The sequence below is a fragment of the Lynx rufus genome, unplaced genomic scaffold, assembly GCF_022079265.1.
Source record: "Lynx rufus isolate CCGP_SWC_20201006 ecotype Redwood Valley unplaced genomic scaffold, mLynRuf1.p SCAF_6, whole genome shotgun sequence".
Taxonomy (NCBI): domain Eukaryota; kingdom Metazoa; phylum Chordata; class Mammalia; order Carnivora; family Felidae; genus Lynx; species Lynx rufus.
In genome coordinates, this window is record NW_025814878.1 from 105,963,397 (window position 1) to 105,986,099 (window position 22,703).

The 22,703-nt window shown below is 51.7% G+C and overlaps 1 protein-coding gene across 1 annotated transcript in view; it reads left to right on the forward strand.

Annotated features, from left to right (window-relative positions):
* Positions 1-22,703, forward strand: part of CUNH6orf132 (chromosome unknown C6orf132 homolog) — a 32,301-nt gene that overhangs the window by 5,058 nt on the left and 4,540 nt on the right. The window contains exons 2-3 of the mRNA XM_047101292.1: positions 5,328-5,434; positions 20,527-20,602. Of these exons, the coding sequence (XP_046957248.1) occupies positions 5,328-5,434; positions 20,527-20,602 (183 nt within the window). The remainder of the gene's footprint in view (positions 1-5,327; positions 5,435-20,526; positions 20,603-22,703) is intronic.

Sequence of the window (22,703 nt, forward strand, 5' to 3'; positions counted from 1 at the left end):
AGGGAGGAAGGGCATTTTACCAGGCTTTCAACCCTGAACTCCATGAGCAAAGAAATGCCAAAGAGCCAGTGAGAGGCTGCTCCTCTGGGCAAGAATGGGAGAAAGCGAGGCCTGGCAGGGAGGCAGGAGCTGTGCCCAGCCCGCAGCTTCCCCAAAGCTGGCCACCCCGCCTCCACCCCACTGCGCGGGCACGCGCACGCGCACACACATGCACACACACGAAGAGAACCAGTTTGGGGAGAGGCAGCAAGCCATGCGAATGTAAAGCCCTGCATCATTTGTGCCCCGAGCCCAGCGCTACAAGTCAGGCACCTTGTTTGGGTCCAGGCATCACTGATGATTCTGTGACCCTGAGCCAGCCCCGCCCTCTCTGGGTCTTCCATGTGCAAAGAGCAGCCCCAAATGTCTGGACTCAGAATTCTCTTCAACAAGAGAGCAAAGGGCCACCCTCCCCATGGCTGTCACCCATGGATACAGGTTATTTACCCTTAATTTGCCAGTGACACACCCCGATTCAAGCTCAGAGCCAAACCCTTGGTAGAGCCAGCTAAGGTGGGGCAGAGGGAGTGCCATGATGCTAATAGTGATGATGATGATGATGATGATGGTGATGATGATGGTGATGGTGATAGGCAGCCCTCCCAGTTACTGAGCAGAAACGATCTGCTAGGCGCTGTGCTAACCTGTTACACAGTTTATCTGTCATTCAGCCTTACCCCAGCCCACCCGGCAGGGATCATCACTCACATTTACAGACATGAGGAAGCGGCCTCGGGAGATCTAGCGACATGCCCAGGGCCCCACAGTTAATAAGGGACGGAGCAGGGACTGAGTCACGTTCATCTGGGCACTAAACCCCCAGCCTGGACCCCACACCATCCTGCCTCCCCCTCCCGGCTGAGGAGCTGTGGCCTGCCTGGGTGTCTCCTTGCTTTGCCTTGGCCTTCTCAGAGCCCAGGCAGCCTCAGCCTCCATGTAAATACCCCTCGGCCCAATGGCAGCGTAGGGTTCTTCTGGGGGGGAGGGCCGTGGAGAAGGGGAGCTGCCGTCCCCGTCCCCGGGTTGATGTCTGAGGGGAAGTCTTCCTGCTGAAACAGGTGTGGCCACCCAGAGTTATTTTTGAACCAGGTTTTTGGATATTAGGTGGTATTTACGTGAACTCAAATCCTTGAGGAAGTGTAAATGAAAAGCTGCCTTTGTTTCCTGTCAATCTGTGAGAGAGAAATGTAACCAAACGCAAAGGGATCCCGTGTCCAATCTTCTTAGAGGCTTTCATTTGGAGGGAAGCTGGGACTGTTTTAATGATGAAGTTTGGGTACATGGAGGCAGATCGGAATTTCCTCCTTTATCACTTGGTTCTCTTTAGAGGAGTTTGCCAAACACAGAGGCTTGTTTGTATCTTGACAGGGCTGTGGTCCACCTGGGGCTCAGGCTCTGCTCAGAGCCTGCTCCCAGGGTCTCCCAAGGCTTCCTGGCTGCTGGAATTGCTCCTGGGGTTTCCTGAAAGTGCCCCCTTTCTCTGGAAGCTTCTGGGTCTGTGGTGGTTCTCTCCACTTTCCTGCCTTCTGAGTCCCACTGGGACTCAGGTGTATCTCTGGGCTGTGACCTCCGCGATCCCCAAAGACTCTTCCAGTGGGTAAGGGATCAAATAAAAAGACAGACAGAGGGAGTTTCCAGGTTTCAGGGTGGACAAGACCCTAGGGTAGCATCTTTTCTTATTGAGCAGTCTCATTGTGTCTTCAGAGGGCACGTCGTCCACCCTCCTCTTTCTCACTCCCTTCACCTCCTCACTTTCCCTTCCTGCTTCAAGAGGTGGCCTGGCCCTCCTTTATCTCGTCAGTTGATGAGGGGGCTGCTTCTCAGGAAAGCCTATTCTAGCATCACCGATACTGTGATTAGAGCCGAGTTCATTTACTTCAGAGGAAAGTCCCCAAAGTTGGACTCAATTGTCCTTCTGTTTAGTTTGGACCTTGACCTTGAGGTTTGGAAAGGCCTAGCCCTGACTTTGAACTCGTGGAGGGCCTAGCTCATGGTGGTGGCCACTCTTGCTTCACCTGCTGGTGGGCCTTTACCAGTCAGGAACGGAGCCCAGGTATGAGGGCCCCAGGGAAAGTCTGTCAGATTCTAGCCACATCTCTCTTTTTTTTCTTAAAACAACATAAATTTATTATCTTAAGTTCTGTCGTCAGAAGTCTGACAGTGGTCTCACTGGGCTAACATTAAAGTGCCCACAAGACTCTTCCTTCATGGAGGTTGTAGAGGAAAACCTGTTTTCTCAGCTTCTCCAGCTTCTAGAGGCCGCCTGCCTTCCTTGGCTCGTGGCCCCTTCCATCTTCAAAGCCAGCAATGGCCAGTGGAGTCTTTCTCACATCACACCGCGCTGACACTGCTTCGGTCACCACATGTCCTGCCCTGACCCCAGGCACACTTCTTAGAACTGGGGAATCCAACTGGATTTCCAAGAGGTGCCCCAGTCTGGCACTTGCCTCCAGCCCGCCTTGTGAAAACAACCACAGACCAAGACAACAGTGCCTCCCAGTCAGGGCTGAGTCATGGAATCTATGAGGTAGTTAGAGCCGTGGAATCTGCGAGGTGGTTAGGGTGTCTGCGCCAGAGTCCGCGTGGGGGTCAGATTCGGCTCGGCCCCGGCCTGCGCGTGGCCGGGGGCAAACTCCTTCACCCCCAGAGCCGCTCCGGGGCTCCAGCCAAGCCTCCCTTACCCTCAGATAGCCCCGTGCCCCTCACAGCCCGTCCTCCCATCCACACCCTGTACACGCAGGATTAGGATTCCCTGCTCTGGAAGCAGTGCCTGTAATGGTTCGGAGATCAGCCCTGGAACAGAAACCCCCGCTTCACCACTTACTCTGAGACTTTGGGCAAGTGATTAGACCTCTCTGTGCCCCAGTTTCCTCATCTGTAAAATGGGGATGATGATTACCAATTGCGCGGAACTATTTTTAAAATTAAGTGAATTAATGGTGAGCAAGATGCTTAGAACCGTGCCTGGCCCATTAAAATTGCTCTGTAAGAGGCTCCTGGGTGGCTCCGTTGGTGAAGCATCCGACCCTTGGTTTCAGCTCAGACCATCATCTTATGGTTTGTGGGTTTGGGCCCCGTGTTGGGCTCCTCGCAGAGCCTGCTTGGGATTCTCTGTCGCCCTGTCTCTCTGCCCTTCCCCTGGTCGTTCTCTCTCTCTCTCTCTCCATCTCTCTCTCTTTCAAAAATAAATAAACATTAAAAAAAAGAAATTGCTCAGTAAGTTTTATCTAATATTATATTATTACGACTATTACAGTGATCTTGCCAGGTTGCTCCCCTTCTAAAGCTCCCGGGCACACAATAACACTAGCCACCGATATCCTGATAATTCAGCTGTAGCGAGGAGGCTGCATAGATCCCAACACGAGTGCAGAGATGAAATGATTAGAAAAAGGTCAGCCTGTGAGATGCCTCTCCCACTATCCCTGTGTTAACCCCACCCCACCCCTAGTCCTATTAAGGGCCCAGCAGCCATATCACACACGTGGAATTTAGAACTTTGGTGTCCACACAGCACTATCTAGGGAATGTCCCAGGAGATCCTAGTGTCAACACACAGACTCTCGGAAGCCAGAGAGAATCAGGCGGGCTTTAGTGGGAGCTATTGAGTTTTCCCATTATCTCTACTTCTCTGGTTTCTGACTGGGCCAAACCTGCACTCTTATCCCTCCTCTCTTCTTCCCCCACCTGCTCCCTGGGAGCTTCATCTCTGGTCTCAGGTGTGGAGTCTGGGAGGGAATAGACAGCCGTGTCTGCCTGGAGGGTGTGGGGCAGGGCACTGCTGGGGACTGCAGTTTCTGGGACATGCGGGGCGCACGGCACAGAGAACTCACCATTTAGGCCCCTGTTGAGAGGTGGAGAATCTTGAATGCACCAGCCACTCTCTGCCTGATAGGGCGGCACCCCAAGGGCTGTGTGTCAAGTTCCTGTGACATTCTCAGGAGCCTTTATGTCACATTCAAAACATAGAGACAGGGCTGTGGCTGTAGGTGTTGGAATTTGGGGTGAATGTATTCTGATCTCGGGACCCCCCTGAGAAGCCCAGTCTTTCTTGAATAAATCTTTTGGCCTTCTTGCAATTTTTGCCCCTGAAGTCAAGTGCAAAGGGAAAAGTAATCACAATTTGTTCAATGTTCCAGTTCTAGGATTCTGGTTACTCAGGATTTTGACCTTTCTTCTCTTTCCCCTTTGGCTGTAAGAGGAACAGAAAGTCCCTCGTGCCCCTTTAAATGGGTGAAAGCCTTCCTTGCTCATGACCGACAGAGTCGGGCGTCCACAGGGACCCCTGCTTCTCGGAGGTGACAGTGTGAACCTGGGGTAGGCTGTGAAATCCTTTTCTTTTTTTTTTTTTAATTTTTTTTTTATTTTTTTTTAACATTTTTATTTATTTTTGAGACAGAGAGAGACAGAGCATGAATGGGGCAGGGGCAGAGAGAGAGAGGGAGACACAGAATCGGAAGCAGGCTCCAGGCTCTGAGCCATTAGCCCAGAGCCCGACGCGGGGCTCGAACTCACGGACCGTGAGATCGTGACCTGAGCTTAAGTCGGACACTCAACCGACTGAGCCACCCAGGCGCCCCTGTGAAATCCTTTTCAATGAGCATTAAGGGTCATGAGGAAGGTTGGTTGAGAAAATATGAATGGCTTCTCACACCCTCCCCACTGCTACAGAAACAGCCCAGAACACAGACCCAGGAACTAGAGGAAGAGAAAGGCCTTTGCAGCATCTTCCTACAGGGGAAGGGACCCTGTCTGTTGAGCACTTACTATGTGTTGACCACACCGACTGCTCATAACAGTCCTATAAGGTTGGCACTAACATCACTCCCATTGTACAGATAGGAAATCTAAGGCCCAGAGAGCTTAAACAACACTGCCAGAGAGTGGCTGAGCTGGGGATTTGTACTAGGTCACATGGGCCCTACTGTCTTTCTGCCCTGCCCTCGACGGTAAAACAAATGGAACCATGGTCACACTGCTGATGGTTTGGGGGGGGGGGGGCTAAGGAAATCTTGTGTTAGAGGACCCTAGAAGGTGGGCCCCGGCACCCCAGTCCAGAAGGTGCTGGGGCCACTGGGGACAGCAGGTGACCTCACCTGCTCTGCTGGTTCCAGATTAGAAGTTCAAACACTTGACAGGATCTTGTTATGTAAGAGGTGCTGAGCTGAGTCAGATGGGCCAAATGCAGAGTGTGGCTCTCCTCCCTCGGAACTGCGGGGCAGGCTGACTCAGTTGTCCCATATGCCTTTGATCTCCAGCTCACGGCCTCCTGCACTTGTCTCCTCCAGGTGGGATCTATTATGGAGATAATCGGTTTGACTCTGTGAGTGAGTCAGGGACAGCCACGCTGAAAGCTCGGCCAAGAGTTCGGCCCCTGCTGACCTTCCTTCCACTTGTGAGTACGGTTCTGCACTGGGGTGTGGGGGTCTGCTCTGGACGGGCCACAGAGGAGGCAGCCCCACCTGCCCTAGCCCAAGGGGACATCAGCCTCACCCTCTGTCCATTCGCTTCCTTCCTGCTGCCAACCAGGGTGGCTTCTGGGAGGAGGCGTGGCTGAGACTCATAGCAGGAAGGCTGAGATTGGGGCGGTGGGTCTGCTCCTCCGTGTTGAAACCCAAGGAGAGGTTACGGGGACTTTGTGTGCAGTGGCAATGCAGAGATGGGTGCCTCTAGCCAAGCGGGATTCGTATTCATGCTCTGCATCGACCACTGCCTGCTCCGTGCCAGGCCTTGCATTGGACGGAGGCACACAGAGGTGACTGAGCCAGCTCTCAGGGAAGGACAAGAATGAGTAAACATTGTTGGAACATAGGTCAGAGAACAGGCAGCCAATCCAGCCACAGGTGGTCGGGAGGACTTCCCGGAAGAGGTAACACCTGAGCTGTCTTAAAGGACAAATAGCAGTGACCCTTGGGAGAAGGGCATCGGGGACAGAATTGTTTGTGGGTCTGCAATCACAGGAAACCAAAAACTCCCTTCTGGAGCCGTGGTTGGGCTCTTTTTTTTTTTTTTTTTTTTTTTTTTTCCCTTTTTTCCCAATAGAGATAGATTCAAAATAACTGCTGACTGGTTCTATTTACTGTGATACAAGTTCCTGGGTTTTCTGGGATAGTATAGACCAGCACTGTCCAATAAAAATATAACGCAAGCCCCATATGTCATTTAAATTTTTCTAGTAACTGGGGCACCTGAGTGGCTCAGTAGGTTAAGCGTCCGACTTTGGCTTGGGTCATGATCTCATGGTTCATGAGTTCGAGCCCCGCATTGGGCTCTGGCCTGATAGCTCAGAGCCTGGAGCCTGCTTCGGATTCTGTGTCTCCCTCTGTCTGCCCCTCCACTGCTTGCACTCTGTCTCTCGCATTGTCTTGAAAATAAATGTGTGAAAAAAAAATTTTAATAAGGTTTAAAAAAATAAATGAATAAATAAATAAAATAAAAAATAAAATGTTCTAGTAACTGCACTGAAAGTAAAAAGAAATAGGCAAGATTAGGGGCGCCTGGGTGGCTCAGTCAGTTAAGCATCCAACTTTGGCTCAGGTCACGATAACATGGTTTGTGAGTTCAAGCCCCGTGTTGGGCTCTCTGCTGACAGCTCGGAGCCTGGAGCCTGCTTCAGATTCTGTGCCTCCTTCTCTCTCTGCTCCTCCCCCGCTCATGCTTAGTTTCTCTCTCTCTCTCAAAAATAAATAAACATTGAAAAAAACTTTTAAAAAGAAATAGGCAAGATTAATTTTAATAATATATTTAACTTAATCCGATATATTCAAAAGATTGTCATGTCAACATTTAATTGGCGTTAACAAATACTACTGACATGTTTTACATTCATTTTTTCATACTAAGTCTTTGCACTGATGTACTACACTTAGAACATGGGGAGCCTGGGTGGCTTGGTCAGTTAAGCCATCACTCTTGGTTTCAGCTCAGGGCATGATCTCACAGTTTGTGAGTTCGAGCCCCGAGTCAGGCTCTTCACTGTCAGTGTGGAACTTGCTTGCGATTCCTGCCCCCCCCCCCCCCCCCCCCCGCGTCTCTCTCTCTGCCCCTCTCTGGCTCAGGCTCTCTCTCTCTCTCAAAATGAATAAATAAACTTAAAAAAAAAAAAAAGAATATATGCATCCCACTTCTGACTAGTGACATTTCACTGGGGCCAGTGGCTACTGTATTGGACTGTAGTATAGTGGCCCAGGTCTAGAGCCTTAACAGCCCCATGAATTCCAGGTTGGCTCCTGTCTGTCAGGACTGGTTCCTGGTTGGGGCAACATTATCACTGCGGGCCATGAGGATTCGTGCCACGGAGACTAACAAGGCATCGCTAACACTTCCTGGCCAACTACCTCCCTCTCCATCACCTGATTTTTTTGGTTTGTCCAACCTTACCAACCCAACCCTGAGATTCTAGGTGGGAGAGGCCGAGTCTTACATCCTCCTTGCGACAACCCCAAGGCCTGTATGTGGAGGGCTGACTCACAGGCCTCTGGGAATACAACTTTAGGTAATTTATTTTCTGCAACTTGTGGACGTTATAGGCAAATATAGGAAGTACAACACCACCGACAGAAAGGTATAAAGCAAATGAGTCAGCCCCTATGTTTCTAGAGATGCATAAAACTGTCTACAGGGGTCATTGCCCCCATAAATGCAGATGAAATAATTTTGAGATCTTCCGTTGCTGATGGTGAATTAGATCCTCTCCCCTCACCCACCCCCAAGACACAGACCCACCCGTACCCGTTCTGGTTGTTAAAATACTGAAAGAAATGACTGTTGCCCATGAGGGGCTCCAGCCACTGAAGGGTTATAGTAAATGCTGCACAGTGAGTTTGTTCTGATTGGCCGAAAGCCTCTACCCGACACACCCACTTCCGGTCCTTCAGTCATAAGGGCGTGTCCCAGCCGTTCTGCCCGCCTCTCTTCTGGTTTGGGCCCTCCAAGGCGTGCCCGGGGGACTGCAGCAGACCTCCGGCTGAGCCGAAGGCTGGGGGGCATGGGGGGAGCTGATGGAGGGCAGGGGGAGGGGGAAACCCTGGAGTGGGCTTGGCTGGCTGGTCAGGCCTGGAGATCCAAGACCGTTTTCTGGGGCCCAGTCCTCCAGGCCAGGCTAAGCCAATCAGGAGACGGGGTGGGGGACTTCTCCCCAGCAAATCCACAGCCCCTAACTGGTGAGGGCAAGAGAACGAAAGTCCTGATGAGTTGACGACAGAAACTCATCGGGTCCACACCAGCCTCATTTCACAGAGGCAGGAATTCAACCCTAAAAGGGGAAGTTCACCCCTTGCCTTCAGTGCCAGCTGAACAGGCAAAGGCAGGGGAAGCAGCTTGCGAGGTCCCATCCGGGGGCATGACCATGTGATCGGGGCTAACACCCCCCGCCCCCCCCCCTCCCCAGCACTTACGGTGTCTCGGGCACCATTTCAAGTGTCTCCAGTGTGTTAACAGAGTCGACAGAGCCACCCCGTCAGGAAGGCGCTGTTGTTAATTCCCATTTTACAGATGGGGAAATTGGAGCACAGAATGGGAAAGTAACTTGCTTAGGGTCACACAGCTCATGAGCGGCAATGCTGGGATCTGGAGCCCCACAGCCAGGCTCCGGGATCCAAGTTCTATTCAGGCCCTCCTATTCTGCCCTCCACCCACAATCTAGAAGCTTTTTTCTTCCCTCCCAGCGCCAGCCTGCAGGCCACCTGCATCTCCCCCGCCTGCCTCTCTGAACCCCTGTCCAGCATCTGGGGCCTGCTGGACACCAGGGTCTCTTGCCTCTTTGGGGTCATAGACTCCTTTGAGACCTTGATGAGTCTGTGGACCACATAAGTGCAATTTTGCTTACAATTTCAGCAGAGGCCCCTCTGGGGCCCCCAGAAGCCCCCCAGTGATGAACCTCTAGATTAGGAACCCTTAGCCTGATGGCTCATATCCTGGGGACATCCCTGTGCTCCTGATCCAGGTCACAAGATAACAGAGCAGCCTCAACCTCGTCTTTCATCATCTGCTCCTGGATGCAGGGGCACCCAACTCCTCTCCCTTAGGCTCTGGACACGGTCGTTTGCTTTCTTCCAGCTGGGACAGGAGGCTGTGAGAATGAGAACCAGGAGGACGAGGTCCTCGTGGGTGTGGGTTCACACACAGATACACACGTGTGCACAGCCCGCCCCCACAGCCCCACCAAGTCAAGGTGGGTGGGGAGCTGGGCCGGTGCCCAAGCCCTGCCTGACACTGTCCCGGCCAGGCGGGCCTCACCACTCCCCAGCTTCCCTTCCCATACTCAGAGGGCACCTCCTAGGCAAGGCTACCCCGGGGCAGGGGAGGCACAAGTCAGCAGTGCCCAAGAAACCAGGTAACAGGCCCAGCAAGGCCCACGCTCTTCCTGGCGTTTCCTCACTCTGCTTGAGACGGAGGGGCAGAGAACTAAGGAATACTTTCGCAGGCAGCTGGTAGCCAAAAGCCAGTTATGAAAAGCACCTCTGGATCCCTTGGTCACTGGGATGGGACCCAACTGATCCTCGAGTAGCTGGCACTGGTCTGGCTCTGCCGCTGGGCTGCAGGAAAGGCCGAGACCTTCCTCTCCCTGGGCCTCTGGCTCCTCCCCCATCAATGGGGGTTATACCACGTGGTCCTTCGGGGTCTCCCCAGCTGTGACTTTCTGTGTTAAAATAACTCCTAACGGTGATGCAGGAGGCCCCCCACAAGAAGCCAGGCCCCTCACAACACATGGACCACTGCTTGAGCTCTGTTTCCACTGCTGAAAAGTGGGTGTTCCAGCCACCCTGCTTCCTGCTCTGAGAGCCCTGAGATGTGGGTCAGTATCACCAAGCTTCAGGGGCGCCTGGGTGGCTCAGTCGGTTAAGTGTCCGACTTCTGCTCAGGTCATGATCTCGTGGCTCGTTTGTTCTAGCCCCTCATTGGGCTCTGTGCTGACAGTGTGGAGCCTGCCTGGGATTCTCTCTCTCTCCCTCACTCTCTCCCCCTCCCCCATCTGCGCTCGCTCACTCCCTCTCTCTCAAAATAAATAAGCTTAAAAAAAAAAAAAATCACCAAACCCCAGAAGTGGGGAGGACCCTGGCACTCATCAGAATGAGAAAACCTGGGGCGCCTGGGTGGCTCAGTCAGTTGAGTGCCCGACTTCAGCTCAGGTCACGATCTCGTGTTTGTGGGTTCGAGCCCTGCATCAGGGTCTGTGCTGAAAGCTCAGAACCTAGAGCCTGCTTTGGATTCTGTGTCTCCCTCTCTCTCTGCGCCTCCTGTGATCATGCTCTGTCTTTAAAAAAATAACAAATAAAATAAAATAATAACAAAATAAAATAATAACAAATAAAATAAAATAAAATAAAATAAAATAAAATAAAATAAAATAAAATAAAATAAAATAAAATAAAATAAAAGAATGAGAAAACTGAGGCCTGGGATAGGGAGGGTCCTGCCCAGGTTACACAGCTCAGTAGAGGCAGAAACGAAACCTGAGCCTTGGTTTCCTCCCAATCCAGTCCTGTCCATGCCACCATGGGCCTGGGCTGAGTGGAGGAAGGATCCTTTGTCTCCACTTACTGCTACCCCTGAGGGGAGGCTGGACCCAAGACTCAAGCCAGAACTTGCCCAAGCTTTCCAGAGCTGAGCTGATCGAACAGCCAGTAGTGAGAAGCTTGTACTTCTCTCTGGAGCTCCCTCTTGCCCTCCCCTAGTCTGAATCAAACCATCTCCAGGGTGACGCATATGAGGAATTAAAAATTAAATGTCAGTGTGGCAAATATAGGGAAACTGGCTGGACAGGTCCCCAGGGGTGCCCCAGGCGGTGAGAGCTTCCTGGGTCACTCCACCCTGTGAGTCAGGCAGGCCTGGCTGTGCCTGGGGAGGTGTCAGGCTGGGCTCAGGGGAAGAAGCTCTACCCGCTCTGGGTCCCTCCCCCCTCTTCCCCTGCACCTGGAAGCTCAGAGTCTGCTGGATTTCTGCTTTCCACTCTGCCCCCTTTCAGCTCATCTCTGAACTCAAGGCCCAGGCTCCCTTTGGGGTTGGGGCTTGAGCTCCTTGGGGTGAGCCTGGCAGGGCAGTCATGATTGGTTTGGGCTGATTCATGTGGCTGACGTTAGCTGGAAGGGTTTCGAGGTGAGGGGCGACTATTTGGGTGGGGGTACAGGATGGAGTACGCATGGAGCCTCCCACGCCCATGGGAGCCCACCGCCTCCTCTACCCACCCGGCTCCTTCCCTCACAGTGAGGGCCTCGCCCTGAACCTTTCCACCCCCCTCCTCCCCACAGACAGCACCCCCTTGGCCACTTTATGGGCTCAGGGATATGCGTAGCCCCCACTTGGGCCGCACTCAGGAGGACTAACTGGGGAGGAAGCCTAGAAGTGGACTCGGGGCCATTTAAGCGGGCATGGGGGCGTGTCTAGGGGCCTTTGTGCCTGGAGCAAGGTCAAGATGGGGGTGGTATGGGCTCCAAGGGCATGTCCGCCTGATCCCATGGACTCTTCTCCTTGTAGAGAACCAAAGCAGGGCCCCCACAGCACAGAGTCTAGGGGCAGGGCCCTGCGTCCAAGAGCAGTTTGGGATAGCCGGTAGGCTCAGAGAAAGATGACCTCGTTAGTAGAGATTCTTCTCTGACCCCCAGGAGGGAGTTTGAGCTGTGGCAGAAGGTAGAGGCCGCAGTGGAGGAAGAAATCAAGCTCTTTTAGAAAATGCTCACTGGCGCCCCACTTCAAAGAAGCGTCTCTGTGGAGAACACACAGTTGACCTTCTTGACCCTCTACATCCTGCCCCTGGCCAGCACCCCCTACCCTCACACTGCTGGTCAAAGCCGAGCAGCAACTAGCTGGGCTTCACCAGCTGGGGGCTTTGGGTACCCGGAGGGGGTTTCCCTATGGCTCTCACTCTGGTGTTCCATCCCCCTGCTCCCGCAGACAACAGTGGTTCCCTCAATCGTGGCCGACTCTAAATCTGACTCAGGGTCATTTCCCTTACCCCCTGAAGATCCACACCCCCCTTGTTAGGTGCCCCAACCAAGCTCCAGGAGCACTGTGGTGAGGAGGCTTGCATTATTACCACAATGTGCAGCTAAGACTCAGAGCTGGCCCACGCCCAAGGTCAACCATGTGTTGCCCATTGGCCAAGCCCTTGGTGACCCACCCTTGGGGTTTGGCTGGATTTTGAGGAATCCCAGGCATGAGGATGTATGTGTCCCAGGCATGAGGAGGGCAAGAGGGTAGAGCTGTAGCCGTCAGTGGGGCGAGCCCTGTCCCCCTGAGCCCTTGGTGGGGCTCTGACTCCCTAAACCTTTAAAGGGAAGATAACCTACCCTCAAATAGTGAGTGTTTTTCGCCCTTCCTCCTTCTCAACTCTGAAACATTTGTAGTCAAGGGTAGTAGGGGACCCTAACCACAGGGAAGCACCTGTCTCAGGATTCTCCAAGTTCTTGGGCCACCGCTAACCCCTGAGCTATGTTAGGACCTGAGAGAGGAGAGGCTCGGGGAAATTACCTTTCTTGACTACTAACTCTGCAGGATCTCTTTAGGTACGTGGTGGCCTCTGGTGTCCTAACAAACCCAAGGGAAGTGGGACATCTCCATCTTACAAATAAGAAAGCCGATCCTTAGAACGCGAGAGAGGGGCACACTTACTGAGCACTGACCGTGTGTCAGATACCACCTTTGATTCCTTTGAGATGATGGAGTTAAATTAAGATTGCCAGTCTGGTCTGCCTGACTCCAAAGTTTATGTTATGTTTTTTGTTTTGTTTTGTTTTGTGTTGTTTAAGTAGGCTCCACTCCCAACATGGGGCTTGAACTCCTGACCCTGAGATCAAGAGGTGGGGGCGCCTGGGTGGCTCAGTCGGTTGGGTGTCTGACTTTGGCTCAGGTCATGATCTCGAGGTGCATGAGTTCTAGCCTGGGTTGGGCTCTGTGCTGACGGCTCAGAGCCTGGAGCCTGCTTTGGAGACTGTGTCTCCCTCCCTGTCTCTCTGCCCCTCCTCTGCTCATGCTCATGCTCTGTCTCTGTCTCTCTCAAAAATAAATAAGCATTAAAAAAAAAAAAAAGAGTTTCATGCTCTACCGACTGAGCTAGTCAGGTGCCCCGAGTTCATATTTTTAAAAAAATAACTATTGTATTGGATTTTTTTTTTTTTTATTATGAAGGAAACAGAAGTTCATTGTTAAGAACTGAGAAATAGAGACACGTATAAGGAAGAAAAGAAAAAGAAATATTCTTGGAGTGGTGACCCCGCCCCCAGCCTCCCCGGCAACTAATCGTTGCTGGATAACTTTCCAATATACTAGGCTGTGATGCTTTGGAAAGGGCTGCTTGACTGAGCCACGGAGCTGACTTGCACCCTGTGTGAACAGGGCGAGTGAGATGATCAATGATCTTAGCTTCTAGGCGTTGTCCCGGTGTTGGGACAGGGAGGGGCTGAGGCCCAGTTTCAGGTGGAATGCCCCACCTGGCAGAGCCAGGGCTGGACTCTGCCCCAGGCATTAAAGCGGGGACCACTCTCAGGCTGCTGAGCAGGGAGGGGCGTGGCCATGACCGGGGGGGGGGGGGGGGGGGGCCGTCACGCCGGGAGGGGCGTGGCCGTGGCCGGCTGCCCGCGGGCAGAGGGGGTGCTCAGAGGGTCTTTCGCCTGCCTCTGGTTGGTTTCTCCGCACACGAGTCGGTGTGCCCCTCTCTTGATGTGGGCTGCCATCCTCGAAGGGCCACACGCCCCTCTCCTCTGTGTGTGTTTGAGACGCACGCCAGCCTCCAACGTCAACAGCACCCTGGGGCATGGGCCTGTCATTTTCTCAGGACCAGCTCGCCGAGTGGCGCGCGGCCAGCTCAACTGACTGCCGCAGTCAAAGTCCCTTGTCTGAGGTCAGCAGTGACCTCAAGCCCAGCCCTGCCCGCTTGGCCTCACCCTGTGGCTCCGGAACTCCTCCTTTATTCCAGACAGAGAACCATCTGGAGACGACTGCGCCTCCTGTCATGGAAATGCGCCCCGAGTGCCTAGGCCACTGCCCACCAGGCGGAGGGTGAGCCGAGTCACAGGCAGGACACCTTCTGGGCCTGCATTCGGAGCACCATGGTTGAAGCGACACTTAGCAAGCGGTTACAAACAAGGCAGGGAGGCCCAGAGACAAATGACTTTGCTCGGAGTTGAATGGGGGTAGGGTTGGCTCCAGAACACAGGCTTTCCACCTCTCCTGCACTCTTCCGACCTTTCAGTCATGTAACAAACTTGTTGCGTTGTCCATTCTGTGCTCAGCATGAACAAAGAATTAGCTGTTACTTGACCCAACAGGAGACTGGGCTTGGACAGCAGAGACTACACTCACCTATGACAGGTTCCGTCTGTGCTGGAGAAGCGTGAGGGCAATACTATGGTGGCAAAGAGGGTAGGCCCTGACGTTCCAGTTTTGGCCCTGCCGCTGACTAGCTGTGTGACCTTGGGCAATGCTCTTAGCCTCTCTGTGCCTCAGATTCCTCTTCTGTAAAATACAAACAACCTGCCTCGTAGGGTCACCATGGGGACTTACTGGGCTGCTACATGTGAGGTACTCATAATCATGCCTAGCACATAGTAGGCACCTAAATAATTGTCAGCTGTGATAATAGTGCACACAGGAAGACACGGGGTAGAGAAATTAACTCCAAGGAAGGCTTCATGGGCAAGGGGCATTTAATCTGGGGTTTAAAGGGTAACTAGGAGTTTTCCAGGCCAAGAAGAGCATCCTAGGCAACGTCAGGGCAAGAGCAAGGCTCTTGCTCTCAGGAGACCCAAGAAGACATGGGAATGAATCCCAAGCAGCTGCAGTGGTTCTCAACAGGTGGGGGAGGAAGGTGTGACCAAATCATCTAGGGGCTTTTTCAAGCTATTCACCGTCCCCCAGAACCTCCAAAGGGTGGTGTCTCTGGCTTACCGAGGATCCCTGCTGCGAGGAGCCCACTTGCTCATGAGTGAGTCGGGTCCCCGCGTGCACTGGAATGGGAAAAGGATGAGAACCACTAGCTGGAGCCCAGGGATTGTGGGGTGGGTGGGGAGAAGATGGCAGGAGCTGCAAAGGGGACAGCTTACGAAAGGTCTCAAATGCCATGCGAAGGTGCTTGAATTTCATCCTCTGGACCAATGGAAGGCTTCTGAGCAGGGAAGCGGCTTGCTTTGAGATCCATTTTAGAAAGAACATCCTGGCATCAGGTTTGAAGAATGGAGTGAGGCAGAGGCCAGGGAAGTATCTGGAGATGATGACAGTAGTCTGTCTGTCTGGGTAAGAGACAAGACAGTGAGGACTGAAGAAGGGATGAGCTTGAGGGGTGGCAAGAGGGAGGGCCCCAGGAAGTGCCTAGCAAAGTTGGGTGACAAGCGGGGTGTGTGGGTGATGACTGGGTTGCCTGGAAAGACAGTGATATAACTGGCTGTGTGTCCTTGGGGAAGTCACTTAACCTCTCTGTGCCTCTTTCCTTTTCTGTAAAACGGAGGGAGCAATAACAGCACCTATGTCATCAGGTTGTGGTGCAAAATAAATGAGTCAAGAGACAGAAAACACAGAACGGGGGCATCTGGGTGGCTCAGTTCATTGAGTATCCAGCTTCACCTCAGGTCATGATCTCACAGTTCCCGAGTTCGAACCTCACATCGCGCTCGCTGCTGTCAGCGCAGAGCCCTCTTCCAGCCCTCTGTTCTCCTCGCTCTCTCTGCCTCTCCCCCATTCACAATCTCTCTCTCTCTCTCTCTCTCTCAAAAATAAATAAACACTTAAAAAATACTAAAAAAAGAAAACACAGAGCACCTGGTGCAGAGTAAGTGCTAGGAAGTCAGCGGCTGCTGTTATTATTGCTGAGACTGGAAGGACTGGGGATGGTGGGAGAAGGTGTGAGGCGCTGATATCCGGTGGATAGAGATGCTCTGAGGCCCTCTCTGCACCTTCTCTTTTTGATGGTCTTATCTTTGCTTGTAACTTTTTTATTTTTTATTTAAAATTTTTTAAGTTTATTTATGAGACAGAATGCAAGCATGAGCTGGGGAGGGGCAGAGAGAGAGGGAGACACAGAATCCAAAGCAGGCTCCAGACTCCCAGCTGTCAGCACAGAGCTGGATGCAGGGCTTGAACTCATGAACCCTGAGATCATGACCTGAGCTGAAGTCCGTCGCTTAACTGACTGAGCCACCCAGGTGCCCTTTAACTTTTTTAATTGTGAGCTACATCTAACATAAAAGTTACCATTGCATTGGCAATTGGTTACCATTGCATCACTGGCATTAAGTAACTTTTTCTTTCAACCAATCCTAGTGTGCGGAAAAGTTGCAGGAAGAGTAGGAAGAACTCTCTAGAGCCTCCGCCCAGATTCCCGCATTTTGCCAATTGCTCCCTCCATCCTTGATGTAGACACATTGTTTCTTCCTGAACCATCCAAGAGTAAGCTGAGACATTGTGTCCCTCCGCTCCTAAATACTTTAGCCTGTGTAGCCTAAGAGCAGACATTTTCTGCACAACTACCAAATTCAGGAATTTAATATTGATATGATACTATTGCCTAATGCATGTTTATATTGTTATTGCCAATCCTCTCGATAATGTTCTTCAGGGCACACACTCCCCACCCCCACCCCAGGATCCAATCAGGATCACACACTGCACAGAGGTGTCACCCGCAAGCCCTCTTCTTAAGGAGGCTTTTCCTCGGTTCTCACATCGGGGAATTCAGCGCCCACGGAGGTGGATGCTGTCTACACCTGTGCATTTATTTGCACACTGAAACAGGGCACCATCCAAGCTGGGGCACTCAATGCCAGCTGCCTGGGTCTTCCTGGGGAGAAAAGGGAGCTCACCTCCTGGGTCTGTTTTTCTAGGATGAAAGTTAACATGGGTTTATATTTGCCTCTCCTGGACACGCACGGCTGAGTGAGCCTCTGGGGCTATGTGGGCGTGAGTGGGAAGGGGCAGGGCCAGCTGGGGCTTGGAGCTGCTGGATGGAAATGAGGTTGAAGTCAGGCACGTGCCCTAGGGTGGTGAACAGTGAAGGGCCATGGCACCTGGAACGGTGCAGTGAGATGGTGGGCGTGTCCTGGGACCCCCATGTCGGTGGGAGCAGGGGGACCTGAAAAGCCAGACCTCTGCCCACACGGCTGTTTCCAAGGCTGCTCATGAGACAGGCTTTTATCCTCTGGTCTTGGGAGTCTAATGCATTTCCAGAGTCCCTGAAGATCGAAGGGTAGGGTGGGCAGTACTATCTCTGGCCCATGAAGTCCGCCCATCCCCCTCTTCTACGCACAATCATACTTAAGCACCTGGCGTGACCCAGGAGGCGTTTCAAGGATTTCAGAAATATTTGATTGTTCACAATTTGTTCACGTTTGTGGCAGAGGAGGATTGGAAGACATAGACCTTCATCTAACCCCGGCTTCCTGGGTTAGGAATATTATCTCATTTGATCCTCAGAATGCCCTGCAAAGGAGGAAATATTATCTCCATTTTATAAGCGAAGAACATGGGTGATCTATAGAAAAGGTAAGTCGGGAGGCCTAGGTTTGCACCCTGGGTCTGTTAAGGGACTGGAGATAACATAGGTAAAGCTCCTAGTGCTGGCACACTGTGGGTGCAGAAATGATGGTTGGATATTGCCGTCACCACTGCTCGGCCAAGGTCACACCCCTGGCAAAATTCAGAGCACAAATGGACTCTCGGGCTTTCTATGCCGAGTCCCCATGTCTTTTTATTTTTCAATTATATTCAAAAGAGTAAACAGAAGTCTCAACCATGGCTTTTGAAGGTCTGGCCCCCACCTCATCAAAATCAGAGGGTACATCCTTGGTGAAGGTTAGTAGACAATCGGTGGGGTGTGTGTGTGTGTGTGTGTGTGTGTGTGTGTGTGTGTGTGTGTGTCTTGCATCTCAGAAGGTCTTAGGAGACACTCCTCGGATGGGCTGGCCCCCGTCCCTGCCCCCGGTTCGGATCGCTGGGTTTGAGAGATGTGAAAACAGGTGTGTGGCCGAGTGAATCAAGTAGAGGCAGAAAATTACCAAGAGGCAGACAAGAGATGACGGCTCAAGGTTATTTCAGCTTCAGAATTCTTTGAGAATGAGATGAGTTGTTTGTGGCCCCCAGAAGGCCAAAGGGTAATTCTGAGATTGCCCTTTGTAACCCAGGTTCTCATGGATATTTTCAAAACATCTTTCTTGAATCTCCTGTCTTAGATCTGAAGCTATTAGGTCATTAAGCCCAGAGAGTTAGCACCATTGGCTCATCAGTGAGTAACAACTTGGCTTACTAAGTGTCCAGCTTTGGGGGATTCACATTGGTCACATAGGTCCCTGGGCTCCAAGGTCAACCTCACCTCACCTCACCTCACAAGAGAGCAAACAAAAATCTTCCTTTGAGGGGCTTGGCTGTAGGTTGCTCCGAACAGCATCAGGTCAGAGAGGGCTCCTGGTGATAACGTTTGCTGGGCTCACATTTAATGGGCTTTCGCTACACGCCAGGAGCAGAGTGCTTTTTGTCTGTTGTGTCATTGATCCTCCCACCTGCCCTGGAATAGGTAAATTCTATTTTTATCACTACCTCATAGGGAAACTGAGGCACAGAGAGCTTAACCAGTTGGCACAGTCCTACAGCTAGTTGGTGGCAGATCTGGAATTCAAATCCAGACAGTCTAGCTCCAAAGCCAGTGCCCTTAGCCCCTTTCACCTCTGCCATCCAATCGGAGGCGCTCAGCTAATCCTTGAAGAATGAGAGATTTTAGAGAAACAAAATACCGAGGGATGGGAGCACCACAGACCTGGGGTTGGTAGTGCTAGTTGTGTGACTATAGACAACTTAGGAAATACTTCTGAGCCTCAGTGTCCTCATCTGGTAAATGGGCATAGCGTCTTCTTCATAGAGTAGTGTGGTGGAGATAACGTGTTTCGAGCATGGAGCAAAGGGGTATTATTGTTAGAAATGGAGGGTGGGAGGAGGGGCACAGCCTGACCAAGCATTCGGGATGAACATGAACTCGTGTGCGGTTTGCAAGGACGGTGGAGAGGGAGGTGTCCAAGCTAGAATGTGAGATGGGTGTAACAGGTGAGTGGTACGTAAAAGCTGGGGCTGGGAAGTGCAAGGCCAGGTTGTTGAGGGCCTTGGAAACTACCGTAAAATGCTACACAGCTCTCCAAGGCACAGGTGTGTGGACTTTGTCGATGTATGGAAATGTGTGTTTGGGGGAAAAAAAATAGAACGTAAAATAGTATGTTCTAACCGACAGTTGTGCACGCACATTGTGGTCTGTTAGGCTTAAGATCAGAAGGGCATCTGCAGCACTATAAATATTCCAGTTCACCACTTTTAACTAATTTAGTTTCCTGGAAATACCTAATGAAAACCAAGAGTGAACAGGAGGCCAGGCTGAGGAATTTGGCTTTTAGCTTGTGGATGTGCCTGGGGCGCAAGGCAGATTCGTTTGTTTTGTTTTGTTTTGTTTTAATTGAGATAGAATTCATAGACAGTCGATTCTCATTATTTGCTGATTCTGTATTTGCGAATTCGCCTACTCGCTAAAATGTATTTGTAGCCCCCAAAGCACTACTCAAGACACTTTGGACATGTGCACGGCTGTGAAAAATTGGAGTCACCTGATGCGCATGGTCCCGGCTGAGATCAAACGAGACATTTTGCCTTCTAGCTTCAGCTCTCATACTGTAAATAAGTGTCCTTTGTTCTTTAGTGCCATATTTTTCATTCTTCTTTGTTTTTTGTTGATGATTTCACTACTTAAAATGGCCCCCAGCATAGCGCCCATGTGCTAACATTCCTAAGTGTAAGAAGGCTGTGATGTGCCTTACAGAGAAAATATGTATGTTAGATAAGCTTTGTTCAGGCTTGAGTTATACTGCTGTTGGCCCTGAGTTCAATATCAATGAGTCAACCAAAAATTAAATAAGGTGTCTTTAAACAGAAACACACATAAAATGAAGTTATGTATTGATCGGTTGATGAAAATGCTGTGATGGAAGTTTGCAGGAAACTAATCTGTTTCCCTTGGGGCACTGATTGTGCATTTTCTTTCTTTTCTTTTCTTTCCTTCTTTCTTTCTTTCTTTTAAAATTAATTTATTTTTGAAAGAGAGAGAACACAGGTGGGGGGAGCGAGGGCAGAGAGAGAGGGAGACCCAGAATCCGAAGCAGGATCCAGGCTCTGAGATGTCAGCACAGAGCCTGACACGGGGCTTGAACCCACAATCTGTGAGATCCTGACCTGAGCTGAAGTCTGACGCTTAACTGACAGAGCCACCCAGGTGCCCCAGATTTGGCGTTTTCTAATCCAGTGTCTGAAGCAACTTTAGGAACCATAATTTGTGCAAATAACAAGACTCACCTGTACATAAGATTCATCCTTTTAAATGAGCCCTTTTATATTTTAGTATATTCACAAGGTTATGCAACGATCACCATCACTGCTGATTTTCGAGCAGTAAAATGACCTCCGAGAGCAGCAAGTTAAGAATTATTTGTCTGTCTTTCCCCGTTCCCTGATCTCTCTGCCCTCTTTCAGAATGCCCAGGAGAACCATGGACTGGCTGTGCCCACCCCCTCTGTCCCAGGAGACTTTGCAGACAAAGAAGTGACAGGTAAGAGGACTGTGGGTTTGGGGCTTCTCCCATCTTTCTTTCCTCCTTCGGCCCAAGCATCTGGCCCACCCCAGCTGGTGATAAAGCCGGAGTCCCCAGGCCTCTTGGCTGCTGGCTGCAGCCAGTGGGGGTTGAGCAGAGCCAAGGCTGGCTAAGGCCAATTCCAGTGGGGGGAGGATGGTGAGGGCCAACACCACAGCAGGGTCAAGGGCAGCAGGAAGTGGTGGAAAGAACCCCGAGTCAGACCCACCTGGCTTTCAATCCCAGCCCTCCTATAGATGAGCTTTGTTCCCTTTGGGCAAGTCATTTAACCCCTCGCACGTCTGTGTCTGCAAATGAGCCATGGCAAACCTAAATCCAGTTCTGGAGGAGGCAGTGACGTACTGGATGGGACTTTGGTCACTTCTTGTCACATTGAGGCTCAAAACCCACCAATGACTTCCCATGACGCTCAAAGCAGAGGTTCTTGCCAGGACTTCCCGAATCTGGCCTCGCCTGGCCTCATCGCCTGCTTTCTCTCCCGGTCTCACGCTGCTCCCGCCAACCCGGTATCCTTGTTGCCCTTCAGCACCTGCCCATTTCCACCCCGGGGTCTCTGCACTGCGGTTCCCTCTGCCTCGGCTGCTGTTCCCCTGTACACGTGTACAGCTCCCTCCTGCCCGAACGCCCTCTGTGCTCAGATGCCAGCTTCTCAGTGAGGTCTCCTCTGACCATGCTATTCAAAGTGTCACCCCAGCACCCCTGGGCTGTTCCCACATATCACTCATCATCTGATGTGTGGCAACAATTTATGGATGTATTATGTTCATTGTTTTTCTCATTGTCCCATTAAGATGTAAGCTTCAGGGGCGCCTGGGTGGCTCAGCCGGTTAAGTGGCCGACTTCAGCTCAGATCACGATCTCACAGTTCGTGAGTTCGAGCCCCACAGCGTGGAGCCTGCTTGGTATTCTCTCTCTCCTTGTCTCTCTCTGCCCCTCCCCTGCTTGCACACTCTCTCTCAAAATAAATAAACAAACTTTATATATTAAAAGAGAAATAGTAAGCTCCAGCAGGGCCAGTATTTTGACTATTTTTGTTTTGTTTGCACTGCTGTCTCGCAGCTCCTACCGCTTGGGTGCTTAATGAATGTCAGTTTTTCCTCCTCCCCACTGTCGTTTTGTCTTGAAGTCAGAGAGCTGGGAGAAGCCCTTCAGAGCTTCACATTCCCCGGGCTTGTGCTACGAAGTGAGAGGAGGGAGGCAGAGGACAGGCCACCTAAGAGAGAAGTAAGCAGGCCTGTTGGTGGCCTGCAGACTCGGGGTGTTGGGGGTGGGGAAGGGCTGGGAACCGGGTCCAAGAAGGGAGGGGTATGAGCCGCTGGGGCCAGAGGTTCTCAGCATCTGTCTAGTGCCCGCGACTGTCAGGTCACCTTCTTTCCACATACCCCCATCCCACCCCGCAGGCCAGACTCTGTCCCAGGAGCTCTCTGTGAGGCGGAGAGCTGGCTTCTAGGTAGACTCGGGATCTTTGGAAAGCAGGGGTTCCATGTTTTCCATGGAAAGACCATGTGCCCTCCTATGAGTCTTTCACCCAAAACTTTCTACTGAGAACGTCTCCAGGCCCCTGACCCATGACTTCCCGTCTTCCTCCCACTTTTCCTGTCTTACAACCTAAACAGTTAGGGGCAGGTGGTTAGTAATCCGAGCAGTCGCCATTCATAAGGTGCCTACTATGGGCCTAGCACCATGGTAAGCCCTTTACGTCTTTTTACACGAATCCTCTGGTTAATCCTCCCAACAGCTTTACGTGGTAAGCGTTGACATTATGCCCATTTTACAGATGATGAGACTGAGGCTCAGCAAGGTTAGCTGGCTTGTCCAAGGTCACACATCTGGTTAAGCAGTAGGGCTGGGATTTGAACCCTTGCCTTTCTGGCTGTGTATCAGCCAAGGCCCCCGTGAGAAACAGATGGCATACTCAAAGGGGATAACCAAAGGGTTTCATGAAAGGATGATATGCAAGGAGGGGGGCAGAGTTCGGGGACTGGAGTGGGTGGTGACACAAGCCCCAGAGGCTGAGGGAGCAGTGGGGAGCTACTCCTGTATCTTTGAGCTGTGGGAC